The following is a 22,168-nucleotide window of genomic DNA, read 5'->3' as shown; positions in this document are numbered from 1 at the left end:
ACTATACATGATCACATCTTTGATTTATAATTTAAACATGTTTAAAAAAGCAGTATATTTTGGAGTTTTTTAATATTAAAAGGAACCTTCATTGGGGAAGATAATCTTACAGAAGCAGAGTTTGCACCTTGTGAACATTATCTAATTAAGGTTTATTTTAAGAACTGAGCGTTGATATTTTTTAAGAGTAATTGAAATTTTTGGGGTTTAATTAATCTCTATCACATGGGCTTGCTCCTACTATTAAATATGCAGCCCGACTAGTTCGATCGTGTTTTATACTAGTCGGGCTAAATATTTGGTAATGGAAGCAAGCCCCTGTGTCTCCATAACAAGAGCACGCGAAGAAGAATAATATAGTCAAACAAAAATGAACAAAATATTATGTATGAAGTCAAAGGGAATTCCGTATAACAAATGGCAATATCAGACTGAAATCCGGAAAGAATGGTCCTGATTTGGTACAGGCACTTCAAAATGGAAGGTGCTTCAAACCAGGTTTATCAGTAGTGGCTAAACCTCCCGTTCCAATACGTTTCATTGTTTCTCCTACCGCTTACCCTACCGGGGCACCTGGTCTATGCTCCCAGTTTTAGTGGAGTCCGAGGTGTTCATTTACTTTTGTTTCTTTGTATGTATGATTTCAGTTACTTTATGTTCTTTGTTGTGTATGTCTGTTTTCCATGTCTGGTCTTTGTCCCTGGTTTACATTCTTTTGATTTCCGCTAGAATCTTGGTTCCCTTGATTACTCTTTGTAACAACCCTGTAGTTTTTTTGTTTTTGTTTTTTGTTTTTGCTTTTGTTTTGCTTTGTTTTGGTTTTTTTTTTTTGCAGTGATATATAACAGTGCCGTAGGCCCAAACATGTATTGGTCTGGACAAGAGAGATGATATTTTGGGGCCTTAAATATGGTCTAGTGCCCCTACACATTTAAAACACAACTAAAAATATTTAGGTACGAAGTTTATTTTAAAAAATGTGCTTCATGAAATACATGGTTTGCTAGCAGGGAACAGAATGCTCATAATTACAATATTATTCATAGATAAAATTCACATCTACTTCCACTTTCACTTTGATACAGTCACATGATCAGCACAATACTTTTTAACTTGGGCATGCGCATATCATCGTTGCGAGAGCCTTGATCGAAAAGCGTCGAAAATGGCGGAATCTCTGAGACGACTGGTTAACATCGGCACGTTCACTGTGTTGCAGGACAAGCTAGAAAGATGGCTCCACAATTATCATGTGAGTAAAAGAGACCAAACATTAAAACTAAGTCTTATACCCTGAATTTTATGCAGTCATGTCTTTGATTTGACACGTTTTCCACTTTTCCAATCACGATACCTTTCGGAAAACGGTTGCTATGATGATTTCAAGTGCACTGACAATGCCATGCCATTATTTTGTGCAAAGTAAATCTTAACTTTTTAGTACTAACCGATCTATTTCATTTTTAACAATATATAAGTAAACAGTTTGAAGAACAAATCCTATTTTAACCTTGCCGCCTTGCAGACGAACTAGTTTAGACTCGAGGTGCAATATGAAACCGGATATGTTATATGTTGTCCAAATATTAACATTGACCATTATACATGTGTAGCAATAGTACAATTCGGATATGTACACATGTTTATATGGTACTTGCTTCCATATATCCAATCAGAATAAAGATTGGATTTTACTAAACATTTTTTATTTCTGTCCTAATTCATTGTCATCGTCTGGATGAAGATTTGTGTTTTTTGTTGTTGTAAGAAAAGCCTCCCATGATATTGAATAAAATTGTTTCATCAATAAATCATGTATGATTTGAATTTTGGTCACTGAAACATGCATCATACTCTATATCTAAAATCAGAAAACTTTAAAGATAATCAGTTATAAGAATTTGTGTTAGCATGCAAATTTTCGAATAAAAATATATTAAATTACCATAGAGACAGGAAGATTTTACTGTAATTTGCAGAGACATCAAATATGCATTGAATATCAGAGTCATTCAATTACAAAATTAGTTTTTTTTTCTGGTGTTGGTTTATTTGAGTAAAGGATGATTTATGTCATTTTTGTCTACATCTAATGGCAGGATCTACTGTATATTATATTTCATATTGTACATTATAAAGCTTTTGAAAAGGAGTTTTTTTCTGGGGCCCTGAACTGTAGATACATGTATTATGATTTGTTGTCACTTCTAAAACTAGTTAAAGATAATAATATTAAGCTTTGTAGGGGCCCAGTAGCCAGTGCTCTGAAAATTTAACTGGACCTTAAACATTAATTTGTTGAGAAATCTCATAAGACGAATTATATACAAAATATACTTTTTGTAAATTAAGCTTCTTGTCTGAACATTTAAATGTGCATGTGATTGTATGCCAGTAATGAGAATAGCCTATATAATGTCTCTATGAAATTATTTTAGTAATGTTGTAATAAGTCAAGCATAATTAATCCTATCTGTCAGTTTTATAAGGACCAGTGTAGCCCCTGAGTACTGTGATTTTTAGCACTGTAAGTTATTCTGCTATCTAAAATTAATTTTTCTGTGGACACATGAGCAGAAGCAAAACAGTTCGGTTAGAAAGTACATGTAAGTCAAGAATGCCTATGGTACATGTAGGACTGACAAAAATCTAAAAAGTGAAACTTTACTGGAAACTAAATGGTCAGCACACTACTTTAAGACTCTTTTGCAGTAGATTTAAAATGCTTTTTGGAGAGAAAGTAAAAAAGGGAAATGTTAGGAGTGATAATGTCCCATACTGCATAAAAACTAAAGTGTTGTATCACCTATTTGACATAGTGCAAAGTATTTGTTGTAGGACCTATAAATAATGATGCATAGTCTATAATAGTTAAGTGTGTCATAAACATTAAAAGTTTATTAGTTTTACCCCTATACCACAGAGCACTTGGAAGTGATAAAGTTTTGTCAGCTTGAATTTATTACCACATTTTTCAGCCAAATTAAAGTGCAGTGAGGTGTAAAGTGATCAATTGGATTGGACTGTAAAGTCAAATTTTGATTTTCTTTTACAAGTTAATCTGACATGTAAGTTTTTTTTAACCTAGATTAAAAAAATTTGCTTAATCAGCAAGATGTTTTAGAATTCACACTACCTTATCTTCAATTATGAATATTATTGATTAGGTTCTATTCCCCTTTCACCACAAGTTGATTTTCAATTCTTCTGGTTTTATTTATGAATGCAAAATGCTCAATAATGTGCATAAGACTGGTTAAAAATCCTTGGTAGGAAATTTACATTTTAAAGCTAATCTCAGCAGTCAACAGTCCCAACGTAGATTTTCTTACACTTGTGTGTATTTATTTGCTAAAGGGAATGTTATTAATTCATGTACTTTTATCACTCCTCTTTAGTAGACATATTCACATTGTAAATGATTCTCTGTCAAGGAAACTGCATATACATGTAGTAGACATTATTATTGCATATAGAGAATCTCTGGTAGATATTTTGTATAATGTTCATAACAATGATCCCTTGAAATTTTCATTATTTGAAAAAACTGAAAATTGCCCTTACCTAAAGAAAAAAGATGCATGTTTTATCAAGTTTCTTCCTTGTCAATGAAGTTTTAACGGAATACTTAAATTGATACTTATTTTCATATACCTCCTTATACTGCTTTTGACATAGTACTAAATGTTTTTTTTTATTTAGTGACCTTACACAGTTTAAAGTTTTAAATGTAATTTTGTTGTAGTTATTCAATATGTTTTACATTGTTGCAAAGTGCTTTAATATAGATTTCAATTAGTTCAAAGAATAAAATTGGAGCTGGTAAAAAGTTTAGTGCATGCAATACATGTTAAACAATGATAAATAGAAAAGTAATCATGTTTAATCTCGAATGAAATGTAGCTATTAAATCCTCATGTAATGAACTTCCTTTTTTTATTATACTGAGTAACTAACTGAATTCCCTGTACAGGACTGAGCATGTGTCCATCTTTTTAACAAGATATTCTTTCACTTGGTGGAGAATTACCCCAAAAAAGTATAATAACAGATTGTTTTTACACAAAACAGATATTCTTTATGAAATTTAATTAAACGTTTGTGGGTATTAGGATTGCTATGGTCATTTAACCTATGAATTAATGTGCCCATTCATCATAGATATGTATTGTCACATGCTAAACCTTATTTTAAATCCTTCAGAAGAAAATTCAATTTGTATGATACAATCGGCTAATTGTATTGCATTTCATGTTGTTCATACTTGTGCAAATTTGTTTAAGTTGAAGAAAGGGTATTCAAACTTATTGTGTAACAAAATTTTAAACAGTTAAACAATAAGTTGACCTCATGGTCTTAGTGGTACATGTATTCCTCACAAGGATTTTTCCCATGTACATGTAATAAGTTATTTAAGTGATATAAGTAATTTATAGATCTGAAAACCTAGGGCATTCTATGTGACAGGTATTTTGTTTTTATCCACAGTTATTGACATTTTTTAAACATTATAATTATTCAGCACTTACTGCATTTTTTAAAAGCGGGCATTAAAGTAACAGAAAATATCTTTGTCAATTGTCTGTATGGCATAGCAAAAATATATCTGAGAAATGAACCATTCTAAACACAAACATTTTGAAAAAGACTATGTTTAATTAAGATATTATATCTTTCTCAACCATCACTATCAGAAAAAATTAAATTTAATCCGTTGAATCTTTTATTATTATGGTTCTAGTATGTATAGAAATCCATTAGTGAATCCTATTATGGAAAAGGTAAATTTAATTTCCCTCACTTTCTGAAGGTAATTAGTAGATATCAGAAAAACATGCTGAGGCAAGCAAGGTATTTCTGCCTGATTTATATCGGTAGGTACTCTATACATGTGACATTTTTATCTTATAAATTCCAACAGTTCCAATGAAACACCATTGACATACATATCATTTAGTACACTGGCCGTTATTAATTTGCTAAATTTGTTTACCTGAGAATTTTTAAATAGGTGTTTAGGCCTATCATTTATTTGATTACATTACCTATTTCCTTAAAAGGATAGGTAGGTTGGAATGTACACTACTATTTCGTCAGTTGTATTAGAAGTCTGAAAGGTCCAATTGAGAATTTTAAATGGTGTAGAAAAAGTCATGACGTGATTGTCGTTAATCTTAGGGTCAAAATCGGTTGAGCTCCCCCCGATATTGATTTTTATACTGTTTGTAAATCAAGAGAATCATTTGAAATTTTATTGACAAAAATTAAATGGTAGATATAAAGTATTAAAAGTGTTTTCAATCTCTTTGAAGCAAATATTTACTTTGATTATATTATGTAGTAGCATAGTTCACATTTTTGATAGCTTTCAATGGCTTTTTTACAAATCTTATTTCAGTTTATAATATTATCACAATAAAGTCATTGAATTTCTGCAGAATCTGCACTAAATTTATTTTAGTTTGTAGTAGAAAACTTTGGCATACATACAAACTTTTATTTTGAAGTGAAATCAAAGGGATCGGTAATTTATTTCAGGATGGAGACAAATTAAATAGATTTATAGGACATAATTTCACCTTTTTTTATCTCCGAAATCTTTCCATTAGCACATATGTGTACAAGGCTGATATCATATGTTACATGTGTCATCTGTTGATTCTTTATTGTGTATCAATAGTACTTGTACTTCTATGCTAACTTTGAATCTTTAAGCTTAAGTTGCACAGTACTCATATTTCTGTATATTAAGCTTTTTCCCATTCACTGAATTAACCTTGTAGCATGATATTTTCTGGATTTCCTTCTTTCCCCACATCAAAACATTCCTATTAAATATTTTATCCCATTTAAATTTGCATATGTACTGCGGCATATTGTATGCCATGGATTAGAAATGATCTTATTTATTTCTTTTATTTTTGGCCAACCATTTATACACTACAGTAATATGTATATTATTCATAAGAATTGTTATTGATTCAAGTGTTTTGTCCATGCCCTTAAAGCCCTATGGGTCTGCTGTGAGCAAAAATTTGCAGGTAAAACATCAATGAAGAACCCTTGGTGTGTTTGAATGTCAATGAAGAATTACTTATCATAATTTGAATATCTTTTTTATTTTTGTATTAAATATAAACAGGAAAATAAATTGGTATTAAATCATAATTACTGCAATTGAAGAAAAAATGTAAAATATTTACCTATGAATATTTCGTATAAACATGAACAGCAATGTACATTTTGAATACACAGATCAATTGTTAAAAAAAAATACATTACTATGAAAAGACAGGGATGATTATTTTTCTGCTTTTTAGAGCTCTGAAATCCACTATTTAAAATCCGGATTGACCTCTACGATTCTTTTTTACTGTATATTTACTAACAATTTTGCCAATTTCTGCTGTGTTTATTGACCTCGTAAAATCATCCCTGAAATGACAAGTGTAAAAAAAAATAAGAAAACAGGGTACCAGTAGAAGATGTAAAAAGTCTAAACTAATCATCTACCAACCTGTTTTGTATGGAAGAAAATAGCGACTTGATCTATTCCCCTCTTTTTGGTACTTTTTGTAAGTCATTTGTATGCAGATACTTGTACTGCATTCTATGTGTGGTTAAGGTTGTTGCCGTTATTTTATTCAATTCAAAAATGAATATGTATTTTCCTTAATCTATTCTCTTGTATTCTCAGTACATGTAGTACTTGTAATGTTTTTTTTGTCTTTTGCAGATTAACACATGTGATCAAAATGTTGCACGGTGCTGTGAAATTATTGAGCTCAATGCCAAAGTTCAAGGGCAGCTATTTAAACTACTCAGTGTCACTGCCGAATCAGGTATATTCCTTTAGAGATAAAATTGATAGCTATTCTAAGATATTTGCTATAAGAATGCAAGAACTCCATGTGGTTATTTTTATTATAAACCTCCATCATATCTTTTTTTTTGCAATTATTTTGCAAATTATATGACTACTGTAAACTTCTTGGACACCAAACTTTTGAATCTGATTCAAATTCATACTTTGGTATCACTAACATTTATGCTAAGCCAAACTAAATTATGTCTCCACCCACTTTGGTGGGGAGATATGCATTTGTATTGTTTTTGTCCAGTGGTTGTCTGTCTGTCCACCACAACTTAGTGAGCACAATACAAAGAAAACTTCTGCACTAAATTTCATTCAACTTCATAGGTACTTAGAACAAGATATGCAGTTCTGCATGTTACCATGAATTTATAATTCATTGAATTTATGGGAGTTATTCCCCTCTTTGGAACAGTGGAGACATATGTTAAGTTAAATCTTTTTAGAATGCACATAGACCTTGGCAAAGTCACTGGTTGCATTGGTTGGTACTTTGATCTTTCTACAACTTCATGAAATTCTTGAATAAAAAAATTCAATTACACTGTATTTTGAACTCTGGTCTGGCTCAACATATTCGTCCAATCAGATGTTATTTTTTCCTTGTTTCAAATTTTAGATTTTAATTCAATAATAGCAATGTAGTAAGATTCTATAGTAAGAATTCTACAACTCACAAATAGAATTTAACATTTTACAAAACCCAATATACAAATCCCTATTGCCCCATTGACCGAACATTTAATGACAAAGCAACTCACCAGAGGGTGAAAAATTAGTGTATTGGAAACTGGTCATTTGGCACAAATAAGCTTATAATATTGTATTACGATAAGAATAACCATTTAAATATGCTTACTTAAGCATTTATTTGTTTGTTTAAACAATTACTTATGAAATATTGTCTAATATATTGCATTGATTGTTTTGTGTCAACAATATCTGAAGTGTTACAAATATATGTATTCAAATTCATATCTTAAAATTAAATAGGCCAATAATTTATTACTTTAAACTGAAATGAAAGTTTCTCAATATTTATTTATCCTTTGAAAATATATAATTTATTGGTATTTAATCCGTGCTGTAATAATGTATTTTATACTACATTTCTAAAGGGTTACTGGTAAATAACTATCTTCTTGGTTATGTTATGTATTAAATTCTGTCCATTTCCTGTCATATTTGATCTACAAAAATTTAAATAATGATGCAATAACATTTTGTCCACCGAAGTTTGCATAAAGCTAACCCAAAAAGGTTTAATTTAATTTTTTGTATATTTATCGAAAGGTCTTTTGCCAGATACCATTATAATCTTGTTATAAAAATTTAAAGCTTTTACTCTTCATTAAAAGCATGATAGTTTATGAGATTTCCCTTTAAATGTAAAAAAAAAAACTGTGACTGAGGTCTACAGATGCTTAAATCTATATTAAATAAAACATTCAGAACTGTAGAAACTGCATCTGAAGTAAATTTCACATTTTGTTTTCATCAACTCATTAATTAAAAGTGATATAGTGATTCTTAGGATTGTTTTACCACATCCTTGAATTAAACAAAAAAAAAAGAAACTATATGTGAATGATATTATAGCTCATTTGCTGTTGTTGCTTTGTATGTATGATTTTAGTTGCTCTATGTTCTTTGTTGTGTATGTCTGTCTTCCATGTCTTGTCTTTGTCCCTGGATTGCATTCTTTTGATTACTGCTATAACCTTAGTTCCCTTGATTACTATTTCATTCCCACTAAAATCATATGGCTATATTGTTTTTCAGGTGGAATGTTTGGAGGAGCTAGTATTATCAAATCTCGTTTACTCCCATTTTTGGGACAGAACTTTTTCACATCAGGGGGTGCTGTAACAGCTGACACCAGTCTGAGTATACTAGCAGAATCAGCAGCTAAGAACAGAGAATTAGATGACCTTCAGGATCAGTATGAGAGGAGCTTAGAGGATTTAGAAGTTGATCTCAAAGCAAGGGAAAATGAAGTTCAAGACCTCAGAGATGAGTATGTATTCAACATGTACCTATTTTTAAACGGTTATGCTGTAGTCCCTTTATTCAATCATGAGTCTTTCAAGGATAGATTTATTACCACATTTTTGTTGTTATGTATCCTAATGATAAGGGTTTGAATGTTGTCTTGGAAGTGTGGACCTTCTGAACACCAAATTTCGGCTTGGCACTAAAAAAATTATGTGTAATTACACTAAAATGAGTTTTTGTAACTTGGAACATATTACACATACTTAAGAAATACATATCACCAGAGGTATCATTTGTGACTCCAACAAAGTCAAGCTCATACACTATTGAAATCAAATTTTTGTATGTTTTGTGTTCAACAAATAATTAATATGTGCTTCTTGATTACTTGATGAATGGATTTGTTATTACAACAGGAACAACCTAAGGGGACTGTGGTCATACGTTTCCAAACTTTATAATGATTTAGAGCACTCATCCCAACATTCAAAATGAAAAAAAAACAGTACAGTTACACATGTATGAATTTCCCAGGAAGGTAAAGAAACCAAGATATAGTTGATGCACATTGAATATAAAATGTACAAGAACATTTTTAATAGAACTTCTCTTAAAAAGTAGTAGTATTAACCATAACATATATATACACCAATTTTAAAGTCATATTAGTGGTCAGAATATTTTTCCCAATATGTCTCCAATATTTTGTACTAATGTTGTTTTGCCTATGACCAGACTTGTAGATACCAAGGATGAACTGGCAAGAAATTTGAGAAATTCAACCACAGATAAAATGTTCATGGATTCGGAAAACAGGGAACTTAGAAGAAAGTAAGATAATTACTATATTTGTTTAGAATGATATGATTTCAATTCTAATCATGTATTTTACTTTCTATAGATTGATTGAAACAAAAGAAGAGCTAAACAGAAGTTTACGAACATCATCTAGCGATAAAATGCTTAATGATGTTGAAATTCGTGAACTACGACGAAAGTAAGAAATAATTGTCTCCCTTGCTTCTGCTGTATATTCTCCCTGTGCTGATTTAGTGTTGTATCTAATGTCAGAATGAAATCTACTAATGGTTTCACTTACTTCAGTCTGATCTACAAAACACTGGGATTGTTCATCTCCATGTAAGACTGATCTATTAAAATGCATTTTTCTTTCTTTGTTTGAAGTAGCTGAAGAAAGAGGAAAATGACATTGTTATCAGAATGTTTAAATGTCATGTTAAAGCTGAAGGCTGACAAATAATTGAAATTTGATCAGGTTAACATAAATATGACAAGGGTTATATTTTTCAAGAGTGGAAATCCAGAAATTTTTGCATGATTGGTTGACTTCTGTTGAGGAGGTTGTATTTTTTTTGTGTGATGAAGTCATTAAAAAATAGATGCAAGTTTAATTTCGATTCTACAGAATTACTTTGTCAAGGCACACCCATAGCCAGTGGGGGGTTTCTTGGGATTCTAAAGAACCCCCACTTAAAAACAAATAAGCACTATTATAAACAAAGTTTTGTTTGATTTGTGACTATTAAAGTCAATTGCACCTCACAGTGCGAGGTGCAGGACTCGACTCCACGAGTCTAAAGAAACCCTTTACAAATTCCTACCTACTGGCCTGCAAAGGTACTTGTTTTGGTGATCAGAACAGTACACCTGCTTGAAATAATCCATCTCTGAATTAGCGATACTCATTCTTTTCTATAGCATAGGGCTTTAATTGAAAGATTTGTTTCTATACTTTGGTTTATAGTTGATCAGGCTTACATGGAGACGGGGAATGTCGTATGTGTTGACAGACCTGTTGAGGAAGTGATTTTCTATTTTTGCTGTATAGATAATAGACTGCAGTGAAAGTCATGATTAAATATCATCTCATTTCTCATTTCAAATTTTTAAATGGAAAATATTGAGATTTTAGGGATTTTTTTTCAATCATTAGGTAATGGGCTTAATGAGTGTTTTTCACAATTAGATTTTTGGTTAACTAAAACTTATTTTATCAGTTTGAAATCAATAGTTTTGATAATAGCACTAGAAAAAGTGTTGGTTTTAAGGAATGTGGTCTGCTTTTATCACTAAGAACCTTTCACTCTGTAGATAAAGAGGTGGCACTTTGAACACCAAATACATGTAGCAACACACAAGTTCTAGAATCAAATATATATAGTCAGAAACACTTTTCTTTCTTTCTGTAGAATATTTATATCAGATGAGATATTTGAAAATAATTCAAATTGTGTTATAAATATAAATTTCATTTTATTAATTTCCAAGTGGAAGCTTTATTGGCAACAAATTCAAGTTGCTTCAAATTATTGAGAAGAAATATACAAGATTGATTTTTTTCTCCTTTCAATATAATAACTTTAAAAGTTCTCTTAATATGAAATTAAATATCTCATTTGTTAATTATAGACCTATGAAAATATTGATTATTATTTTTTTAATATAAATTTAGAGAATTAACACATTTATTTTAAATATGATTGTATATGTAGACATTCAGTAGGCATTGAATTATTTGGGGAGTGTACATATAATTCTTTTATTCCTGAAGAGAATTTCAAAATGGTGGTGGTGAAATTAGTGTTGTGATGTATTAAAACTTCACTGTAATATTAGGTTGTAATATGTATCATATAACTTGGTGAATTGATATGTATATGTATCATATGACATATAGCAAGTAATTTTCAGGGGTTCTTAATTTCTCAGAGATTGTATATGAAGAGGAACCTTTAAGACAAAAACAAAATTATCCAAACCTAGTTTTGTTATTACTGCTATATTGCGGGGGTGGGGGGAATGAAAATTAAAATGTCATGAAAATTTCCTGCAATTTTGGTCCTGGTTGGGTTGTTATCTCTTTGACAAATTCACCATCCATTCTCATTATAATTTTATATTGGATATTTAGTGTGATTGGTTTGTTTAGTAGGACTGCTGTATATAGATTTGTTGTTTTTATCAAATATCAAATTTTATTTCAACACATTAGAGTTTCATGAGTGAACCTTTGCTTTGAGAAGTTGATTATTTGGAGCTTTTATGCCTCATGTACATTTTATTTTATGTATTTATTTCAGAAAGTTGCACAAGTCCACATATTCACTTTACCAGTCTAAATCATGTTGTCAAGTACCTTGTGTATTTAACTGGTACCTTAAAATAGTCCTATAACTTACTGTGTCTAAGTCTTAACAATAATATTGACTTTGTACACATTTTACTTCAATGTTTACCAATAATCCATGGACTCTAGATATTGAAGTATGCACTATTTAATGAACCATATAAATTATTAATCTTGAATGCCTAAATTGTCCTACAAAATTTTGAAAGGATTCATTTTGCATCTTTTTGCTCATAAGAAAATTTTGTCGATAGTCCCTATCATTAATGCTTGCTTGGCTGTTAGAGTAATATAAGAAACATGTTTTTTGTTCAGACTTGCTTTAGCCGAAGATGAGGTTAGAACATTAAGGTCAAAAGCAGGATTGTTAACAGATTATGATACACAAGTTCGGCGCTTACGTGATGACATTGCTCTGCTAACAGCTAGGCGAGATTCACTATTTAGAACATCAACAATAAAAGATGAATCAATTTCATCATCAAAAGATGAGTCTAAACGCAATGGGCCTGGGTAAGGAAGCGATGCTGATAAACTAACTGTGTAATGCTTGCCAGCTTCCTGCCTTTCATTCCTAGTGTAGCACTGACATTTGCTATTAATAGATATGAGCAATAACTTCCATGTAATCCTTCCATCCCATTGTTACCTATGGTGATTTTTTTATGAAGTGTTCTGATTCCTGAGATTACTCTTATGGTGACATCAAACACATATACTAAAGTAGTTCTCTTGATTTCATTTGTTCCATATTTAGACATTTCATTCCTACATCATCATAAGTACTGTCTAAAGATATAACTGCAACTATTTTATTTTACTCTTCAGTTTTTGGGGGTATACAAGTATTATATTCAAGATTTGGCATTACAGATATTTTTCAGAATGTTTGTTTTTCACAGATATCTTTCACAGAAAAACTTGGTTAAAATTAAATTTGTGTCGCCCTTGAAGTCACAACATTGGATGAGAGGATTGCTAATATATGTTGAAATGTAGTGTATTATAATTTATGGTATGGTTTTTATTAATGTAGTATATAAATGCAAAGGGAAGTAACTTATTTTGTTTGTGGATGTAGTAATTTCTAATGTTTTTAATGTGGTGAAGTATACATATATATATAGTGATGGTTAACTTGGACTACTCGTTGTTTAACTGATTTTTTTATTTTTCATTCAATTTTTCTTATTTTTCTTCTGGTTGTAGTAATATTAGTTACTGTCAATTTATCTTTCAACTTTTATTCATGTTATTTTTTTGTAGTTTTTAAAATTTATTTTCCCTTTTGTTTTTTTTTATTTCTGTGTAGCCTTAGCTTTATTTGCATTATAAATGTTTTCTTAAAAAGTTGACAATAATATTGATCTTTATTTTTAGTGTTAAAACTTCTAAAATAGGCAGTCAGAACAATGTTTTAGTTAATATGTATAAAGAAAATAAAACAATTACATTCTGCTTTCCAAGATTGTTTCTCAAAAATGGTGTTTGTCAAAATCAGGTGTTTGAGGCATTTGTCTTTTAATTTTTTTTTAATTAATTTTCTTTTGTTTATTCTGATAAAATTAGCATTTTAAAATGATAAGAAGCATATTAAATTCCTTTGTTTAGAAGTATAATGATTAATAGATTTTTTTGTAGGTAAACTCCAACCATTCCTTTACATGATGAATCTCATACCTACTATCCATAGCCACAAATTGTTGCTTCAACCATTTTTAATATATTTATCAAAGTAATCACAAACAAAATGGCTACAATCTCTTTGCATGAAGTTTTTTTTTTTGCTATAAAAAATTTTCAGACACAAATATACACAGTCTTTTCAAATTGAAAAGATATTTTAGTGTTTGGAGGTTTTCAAGACTGAGCTTTAACTTTCTAAAATTTCTGCTTTTTTCCTGAGTTTATTGTTTTACAAACAACTACTTTTAGGCTCGCTGATGCCCAAGATGAGATTGTAAAATTGCGTGCAAGGGCAGGCCTTGTCGATTCTTATGAAAGACAAGTTAGGAATCTTAGAGATGAGCTTACTATTTCTTCCACTAAAAAGAGCTATTTGGATGGGTAAGCCAATTACAGTATTAGAACATCTCTTTCCTTTTTATCTTCTGTCATTTTCTTAAGGGAATTTTGAAATTCAAAATTCTGTCTTTGGATTATATTTTTCCTTTGATTATCTCCCTCTTTAAGCAATGTGCAATGCTGTGTCCTGTGTCACATGATTTTATTGAACCGTCACATGATTTTTGTGTTTATATTTCCTAACTGATCACCTCACTGCATGGGAATGAAGAATTAACACAGTGATTATATGAAATAGCTTATAAAATACATTGGATTAGAATAACCATATAGTACTCGATATCTAACAAGTTTTAACTGTGAATTTGTTGATTTTCCCCTATAATTTGGACAGAATAGCCCAAAGTTAATGCTATATACTTATGCTGTAATATCTCTCTCTTTTCTGTGCTTTTTTTCCAGAATACTATACATATGCTAGGCATTTTAAGGCATTTATTCTTTGTAAACATTTATTTTTATAATGTCAGTTTTTGATTTGTTAAGTTTTCACATCACCAAAGTGTGATCTGAGAAAGTTTGTCCGGATTTCAATTTTATATTTATGCATAAAGAAGATTTTAAAGGGAAAAGTAAAACATCAGCATAATTGAAAATTTTTAATGTACTGATAACTGTTAAGATAAATTAACTAATCAAAACCATTTCATAACAGAGATCTGTATGGAAGTCTGTCTTCCTACCGTTACACTCCCCGAGTAGGATCTCCCCTGTCTATTGATGACCCAGTACAGAGAGTCCGCCAACAGAATCTAATCTCAAGATGGAATGATATGTTCTCTCAGGATCGTCTTGATGCTATGGATACTCTGCGTCGCTATTCTGATGACTATGAGAACAACCAGAGAATCATCTTCCAAGCTTTGCAGGTAAATTTTAGTTTTTTCAGACTTAACATAAAATGAGATGAAAGAATTACCGTATTTTGGTGTGTATTATGTGCACATTTTTACATAGGAATTATTCCTAGAACATGGGGGTGCTGATTATACATCAATACGTAAGAATTGGCCAAGAAATTAAAGATTTTGGTACGTGAAAAGACATTGCGTAATGTAAACAAACAAACTTGAAGTGAATTGTCACCAAAAGAAATTTTATCTAACTATCAAATACATCGTTGAGTATTACATTTTTAGTGATATTTTCTTCAAATCATGTTCAAATGTCTTAATAACATGTTTCAAACAAAGGTTGTACAATATTTCCTTCTTATAAAGCATGGTTAGAAATTAATATGAAACAAGTAAAAACCAAAAAGTAACTAATTCCTGTTTTGTCAAACCCTCTTTATCAAATGCTTTTACAGCTGAAAATGATTATTCTGATACTTATTTTGATTGTTTCTTACTATTTTCTTTCTTAAAAGTATGGTTTTAAATGAAAAATTGTGAAATTTGAGTTACAACCAAAACCGGGAATATCCGATTTTCCTGACTTTAGATTTTGTTTTATAAGCCATTTCATACATCCTGTGTCAATTTTATCATGCTTTGAAATTGAAATTATCCAATTTATGTAGCTACTGATGTTTACATGATGTTTTAGCCTGCATAGAAGTTTCTTCCCTTCACATTTTCATAGGAAATACCACATCAAGGTAAATAAATTGACTGATCAAGTGCAAAATATTGATTTTTATTTGTCTTACAAAATTTTACTGCAACCTAAGTCTAAAAAACTTTTTTCACACGTTTTGGACCTTCAAAATTGCACTGCCCACAATACATAAATGCGCACTATACACACCAAATTCGGTATAATTGTAGGTTGTTATAATTGAAAAATAACATTAAAATAGATATTATTCAAATTAATTGTGCAAACTCAGGTAGGTGTATATATAAATCAGTCTCTCTTTCTGTTTGTCAAAACATCATGCAACTGCAAATATAAAATTGATTTTAATGAAACTTTATGGGAAGGTTAGGCATCCTGTGTAGTTGTGTGTGCAGAAAGATAATTGCTGTATAATCACTCAAAATTGAAAGGTTTGCAATTTCACATCTTATAAACAGAACTCCTCGGAAATTGCTCAATTTTTTTTTTAATGAAATTCTATAAAAAGATTTGGCATCATACATGGTGTTCAGGTATGAATACAGGAAAATGATAATGTTGGATCCCTGCAAGGTTAGGTAATAAAATTGGAGTTCTGTATGCATGTGACATATAATATTTAATTGAAGCAGTGATATTCTGTTGTTTAAAGTTACAGAGTTTTAAGTTGTGGCTGACTAGCTGGAATATTGAACTGCCTTACAGAGAAGCTTGCTTATATTATAAATGAAAAGTTGTTTGGTTTTTATCTATGTTAATATGTGTTGCAGGAAGCCTTCAGTGTAGCCAAATGTGAGTTCCGTCAGTTTAAGATGAAGGTAAGAGCCAACCTGGCAGCTACACACATTGGTCCAGAGACCCTAGAAGAAGCAGTTCAGGATTATGTCAACAGGAATACAGACTTGTATGATCTTCCAAAAATGGTTGCTGTAAGTCTTTAACTTAACAAATAGGCATCTTACATTGTTATTCTTTAAATGAAAATCAGTGAACAAAATATCAGTAATATGGTATGTATGTAAACAATTTACAGTGCTAGGAAAAAATCCCTAATTCACAGTAGGGGATGAAAGGGGAAAATAACTACTTTATAAAACATACATATTGCAATAATATTTATTATGGATCCAAATTTTAAATTGTTGAAGTTGTTGGTGTATTATTAGACTGTTATTAGATCACATTAAAATTGACGTTTTGTTGGGTTATACTGACTTTTATTATACAATGTTTAAAAACTCTTGAAAACAACAATTATATTGTACTTTGACTGTAAATATTAAAGACAAGCAGTACCAATATGTGTTGTAAGTTGTAAAAAACTTAATGGTGTCCTTTTACAACTGTTCATCACATTTCATATTCAACTTCTTCGCTAATATTTCAGGATGTTTTGAGAGGATTGAACAGGAGTGTCAAGATTTACCTGCCCCCAGACTCTACCTATGCTGTTATCCAACCATTCATCAGGGAGGCCTGCAAACTTGCCTGGCAAATGAGTGCCCTTGCCCATCCCCTTGATATTGCTGTTGCCACTGATGCTGAATTGTTTGACAACAACAGGTAATGGAGAAAGGGTTTCAGTTTTTCTTTATAAAGAAAGAAATAAAGTAGTGAACGACAACTACAACAAAAAATGATTTACATTCAGTTGCAGTATTATCTCTTTTTTCCTTTCAGCTTTGCATCTCTTTTATAGATATACCATTATTTAAGTTAGACAAGACTTATAATGTAATTTACACACCGGTATATTGAAGAATTGTTATCATTCTGTTGCCATGGATTTTATTAATTTTATTGGTGAGGCCGTTCAGAGCTTATTTAAAGGTGTGTTTACACTTGTTGAAGACATTTTGGTGATCTCTGCAAGTATGAACTATTTTGGATTTAGGCTATATGCTGGTACATTTGTTGTGTTTCACCTTATTTGTTTATTTTTTCCTATTGAATTGTATGACACCTTGAATATGTTGTTTTTGACAGATACCGTAGAAGTTATGATTCTGAGTACACAGCTCCATTGGTAAACCACCACATCTGGCCTGGTCTGATGCAGGGGTCAAAGGTCCTGATGAAGGGGGAGGCTTGTACACGCAGAGGTGCCTCATTGGTAAGGATTCAGTAGCTATGTTTTCTGAAATCCATGTGTAGACACCAACCTCAGTTAGTTTTAGCTTACAGTTATTTCACAGTTAACATATCTAGATGGCAACTATGAAATAAATGTCAGATTTAACTAATGCTCATGCAAAAGGGTCCAGAAATTTTTTTAAAAATGAAGAAAAAATGAATTCTTGAACTATTGCATATTTCTTCATGACCAGCCTGAAGATTTGCTTGAAATAATGCTATTGTTAAATTGAGCTGGACAAAACACATACTGAGCTGGCACTCTGCGTTATAATTTGTCATATTGATGTATATACAGAAGTACAATATACAGCTAACTAATCACATTCCATTATTGAATTACATGTATGTGTATTTAACATAAATCTAATGTCTCCCATTTCACGTGCACTCCATTTTAAACCATTGGGTTGGTGTATCACTCCCGTGTTAATGTGTATTGATGTCCAGTTATCCTCATGAATTAGAAAGATAGTCACTTATAAAAACTTTTGAATTCTTAACATTTTTGAACAGTATCTGTATGGTTTGTGTGTCAAAATTAATAGAAGTTTGTGATAGAAATAAGGAAAAACTTCTTCTATTGAGTTGTTCTGGGTCCTTTGTCCTTTGCTTGACAGTTTTAAGGTCTAGAAGGCTACCAAATGTGGAAGGATAAACAATCCTCGTGGAAATTAAGATGCCATTGGTACCAATGTTCTCTCTAGAATTAATTTTTACTCTTGGTTGACACAACTAATTTTATTCCATCAAATGATTTATGTTTTTGTATTTGTTATTTATACAAATGTTGAAAAGTGCTTACCATTAAGTGTGAGTCCTGCTCTGTATGTAAAGTTAGACAGTGCCTTTTTGTCATCATGGTGTTTTACTGACACCAGTTTTAATAACATAAGCAGAAAATTTAGGCTCTACAGAAAAGTTCAAAGTACCGGTAGTTTACTTACCATAATTAATGTCAGTTTTTCCTTGAAATAATGGCAGTGTTCTAGGATTCCACATTCCCGTTTGGTGTGGGAAAATTGTTTATTATACCTCACTTTCCTCTTAGGCAAGTAGAAAACTCCATTCTTTTGAATGATTTGTTGGCAAGTAGACTTCAAGTGTGGGAAAGTTAATCTGCATTTAGACTTTTTCCCTGTAAACCTAAAATTTTGAAAAAAAATCCTAGAACATTGAATAGTCAAAGATATTGGTAGAAAGGAGCTTTGGTGATTAAGATTTGGACACAAAACATTAAGGGTTTTATCTTAAAGAAACTGTAGCTAGGGTAAACTTTGTCTCAGGAGGTAAATGGTTTAATTTTCAATCCAATCTAACTGTTTGGATTAATAGTGATGTTCTTTTTTCTTTCTCCAACAGCCAGTTGACTATTATGACTTTGAGGTAAATGAAAAGGGAGCACAAGGATTTTAATATTTCTTTCTAGCTTTTGGTATATTGACTTTTATAGCAAATGTTTTAACATTTTTCTCTATAAAATTTGAATACTTTTTGTCATATATAAAAAGAATATTTGTGTTTGAATACATTTGCTTCACTAATAGTAGAATGTAATGTAGACATTATAATCTTGCATTTTTCCTTTCTTTTTTTTTCTTATGGAAAGTTCGCAACTCTTTTGGTAAGGAATATTAAGAACTTTCCAAGATAGATGAAGTTTGGATGCACCAATAAAACAAAGTATTTTGAGATAAGTATGAATCGAATGAGCTGACATAAGCAAAGTGTTATGTTTATAAGTTATTTAAGAATAAGTTGATAAATTAAACATATTTTAATGTAAGTTTTTTATAAAGGAAATTTGTGTTTTTGTTGTATGATTGACCGAGATGTTTTGTTTTCAGGGAGCTAGTAGGAGAAGTAGGAGCAGGTCCCGCTCTGTCAGCCCAAGCGTTCGTACACGATCACGCTCTCGCTCATTGAGCCCATCTCGTAGGGCTCGCAGTCGCTCCCCAAGTCCAAGACGTATTGCAAGTCCTTATAGTTCAGGTCGGTTATAGAACAGACTTACTGCCATGTGACTATCTTTTTCTTCTCGGAATGCACTGCTACAAAACTCTCTCATTCATTATATGTCTCTGTATGTCATCATTATTACAATCATCTGTACTCAAACCAACCTTGTATTAATACTGTAAAGCAAAAATTTTTTTTTTTTCAAAACTGTGGCAAGTCCATTTGGTAAAGGAAAATATTGACTTATCTTTGAAACACAATCAATAATTACTGTGTTAAGTTGGACTACAGAGCTTTAATATTTTTGGTATGAAAATTTGTCTGCCAAAAAAACTTGCTTTACAGTATACTGAGCAAGGAATAAGTAATACATATAAAATTAAAAAAATATGATACTGTGTTATAACTTTACTAATAAGATTTCATGATTCAATGGATATTTTGTGAGAGTGATAGTACTAATGCTGTTATAATATCAAAACCAATTGGCATCGTTTGTTCTTATTGTTGCATAACTTACCGGTAACTCATTTTTTGTCACTGATCCTTGACAATGCTTTAAATGTATGCACAACTAATAAATTGAAAAATCTAAACTTTTAATTCAGTTGTACTAACATCTTATCGTTAAAAGAATAAAATCTAAAAAAACTGCCAATTAGACATGATAAACTAAAGTATACAGCTTTACTTTGTTGATGTCATGATTTAGAATCTGATTTGTCAAAATTTGCATTGCTGACTTCATGAACCTTATACAAACCATGTTTTAGTGTCAGAAGCTGGAGTTGAATGCAGATTAAATCATAACTTCTCAGTTTGCTGTGTTTTGATCTAACATTGTCATCAACCTTCATTTTTTTTCAGATCCAATTTACTAGATGGAAGTAATCTGCTCTTGTTAGTGACTACACAGATCATGTGATTACTATTTGTTAATGTTGTTGCAGACTATATATATTCCATACTTGTTAATGTCAGGTGACTTGTTTACATATTTCCTAATTTGGTAATGTCAGATGACTTGTACATGTCAATATTTGGTGATGTAGATGGGTAAGGGTTGTTTAACTTTATTGTATGAATGGAGATAATAGGGTTTAATAAAGGAAAAGTGTTTATTCTGAAATTGGTTATAAAAAATACAAAATTGAAGACAAAAAGTTTTTATGAAATGTATTAAAAAGAAACATCTTAACAAGTGGTTTTAGGCTGCTTTTTAACAAAATTTAAGTCTTTTGAACAGCATTAACAAAAAGTTTTATGACATTCATTATGTAATCTTACAGTTCACAAATATTATTTATAAACAGTTGTTAGTGCTCTGAATTGTTGAATTTGGATTATGTATGGTTAATTCATTTTACATTCCAAGACTATTTATATTATGTATACTCTGTTTTATTTATTTATTGGATAATCAAAGTTAAAAACAGGAGGAAAATATTGAGTGGTTTAATTTTTTTTAATATTATAAGATGGTCAACTTGTGCACTATGGAATCAATCATTGTTCAATGCCTCCAAATTAGATCTATTTCTTGGTGCTCGTGGACCAAACATCCTGATCTGTGATATTTGTACCTATCTATTTTGTGATATTTTACCAAATTTTACATTTTTATTAATTTTTTTTCAAGGGATTTAGGGTTCCGTCCATACATTGTAAATTTTCTATTTGTTAATTTTATTGTTGTGATATTTTTAAGATATTGTTTTTATGTATAATATTGTAGAGTATTTTGTTAGTGTGTTTCTATTTATTACAAATGTTTGATGTTATAACAAAAAAAAATAATATTTTTTTTAGGTTTTTATTGTGTGATATGAATGTGAATATATTTTAGAGAAGCATGCTTTTTGTTTGTTAATTTCATCAATTGTTCACAAATTTGGAAAGAGATGAAATGTCATATTCTGGTTTGTTTCTTTTTGGAAAAAATAAAAATGGGGGGGGGGGTGCCTGTTTAAAGTTTTGGTAATTTTGGATAGTGAAGAAAAAATGCATATTGCCTTCAGCCTTTTTCCAATATTTCAAAACACACACATAGTATACAGAATTTCAGGTGTGCAATACATATTCACAGTGTTTGCAAGAAAGGAATTATAATTTTTTCACATGTACATATTTTGATACTTTCAAACACGGTAAAGAAAATCACAAGACCACAACCAGTATAGGACTGGCTGAGGTAGATAAAAGGGAGATAATTTACAGCCAGAATGTGAGATTTTATTGACCAGGTTCACCAGGGTTGGATCAGATTGTGTAGATATTTTTTTGCAAGATTTTTTTTCCTTATGCAGTATATTATATTATTACATATATTTATGTAGAGTTTTATAGTAATAAAACATAAATTAATCATGTATGTGATAGATTACCAGTAGATAGAGAAAAAAAACTCTTTGAGA

General features: G+C 30.7%; 1 protein-coding gene across 9 annotated transcripts; it reads left to right on the top strand.

The window, feature by feature from the left end:
• Positions 1–1,093: 1,093 nt before the first annotated feature.
• On the top strand, positions 1,094–22,121 carry LOC148604160 (mitochondria-eating protein-like). 9 transcript variants are annotated; one of them, XM_088547879.1, is made up of 13 exons: positions 1,094–1,252; positions 6,737–6,842; positions 8,657–8,891; positions 9,771–9,866; positions 12,333–12,530; positions 13,953–14,084; positions 14,758–14,971; positions 16,433–16,591; positions 17,050–17,225; positions 17,649–17,775; positions 19,158–19,181; positions 19,643–19,787; positions 20,622–22,121. In XM_088547879.1, the coding sequence occupies exons 1-13, from the start codon at positions 1,166–1,168 to the stop codon at positions 20,633–20,635; spliced, it is 1,713 nt and encodes a 570-aa protein (XP_088404005.1). In that variant the 5' UTR covers positions 1,094–1,165; the 3' UTR covers positions 20,636–22,121. The 9 variants fall into 9 exon arrangements, with proteins under 9 accessions (XP_088404005.1, XP_088404006.1, XP_088404011.1 ...); XM_088547880.1 differs by lacking the exon at positions 9,771–9,866 and adding an exon at positions 9,605–9,700; XM_088547885.1 differs by lacking the exon at positions 12,333–12,530.
• Positions 22,122–22,168: the final 47 nt, after the last annotated feature.

This window comes from Perna viridis, chromosome 10, assembly GCF_037379345.1.
Source record: "Perna viridis isolate PV_CMFRI_1.1 ecotype Kerala chromosome 10, ASM3737934v1, whole genome shotgun sequence".
NCBI lineage: Eukaryota > Metazoa > Mollusca > Bivalvia > Mytilida > Mytilidae > Perna > Perna viridis.
Note: the sequence above shows the minus strand (reverse complement) of the source record. Positions and strands in the feature narration are given on the sequence as shown.

What these genes read in the sequence shown, in the direction of transcription:
- LOC148604160 (XM_088547879.1), top strand. Translation starts at nt 1,166, where the DNA reads ATGGCGGAATCTCTGAGACGACTGGTTAACATCGGCACGTTCACTGTG. An exon ending in ATTCGTGAACTACGACGAAA is followed by an intron (nt 9,867 to 12,332) that starts GTAAGAAATAAT and finishes TTTTTTGTTCAG; the next exon opens with ACTTGCTTTAGCCGAAGATG. An exon ending in TTGACTATTATGACTTTGAG is followed by an intron (nt 19,182 to 19,642) that starts GTAAATGAAAAG and finishes TTTTGTTTTCAG; the next exon opens with GGAGCTAGTAGGAGAAGTAG.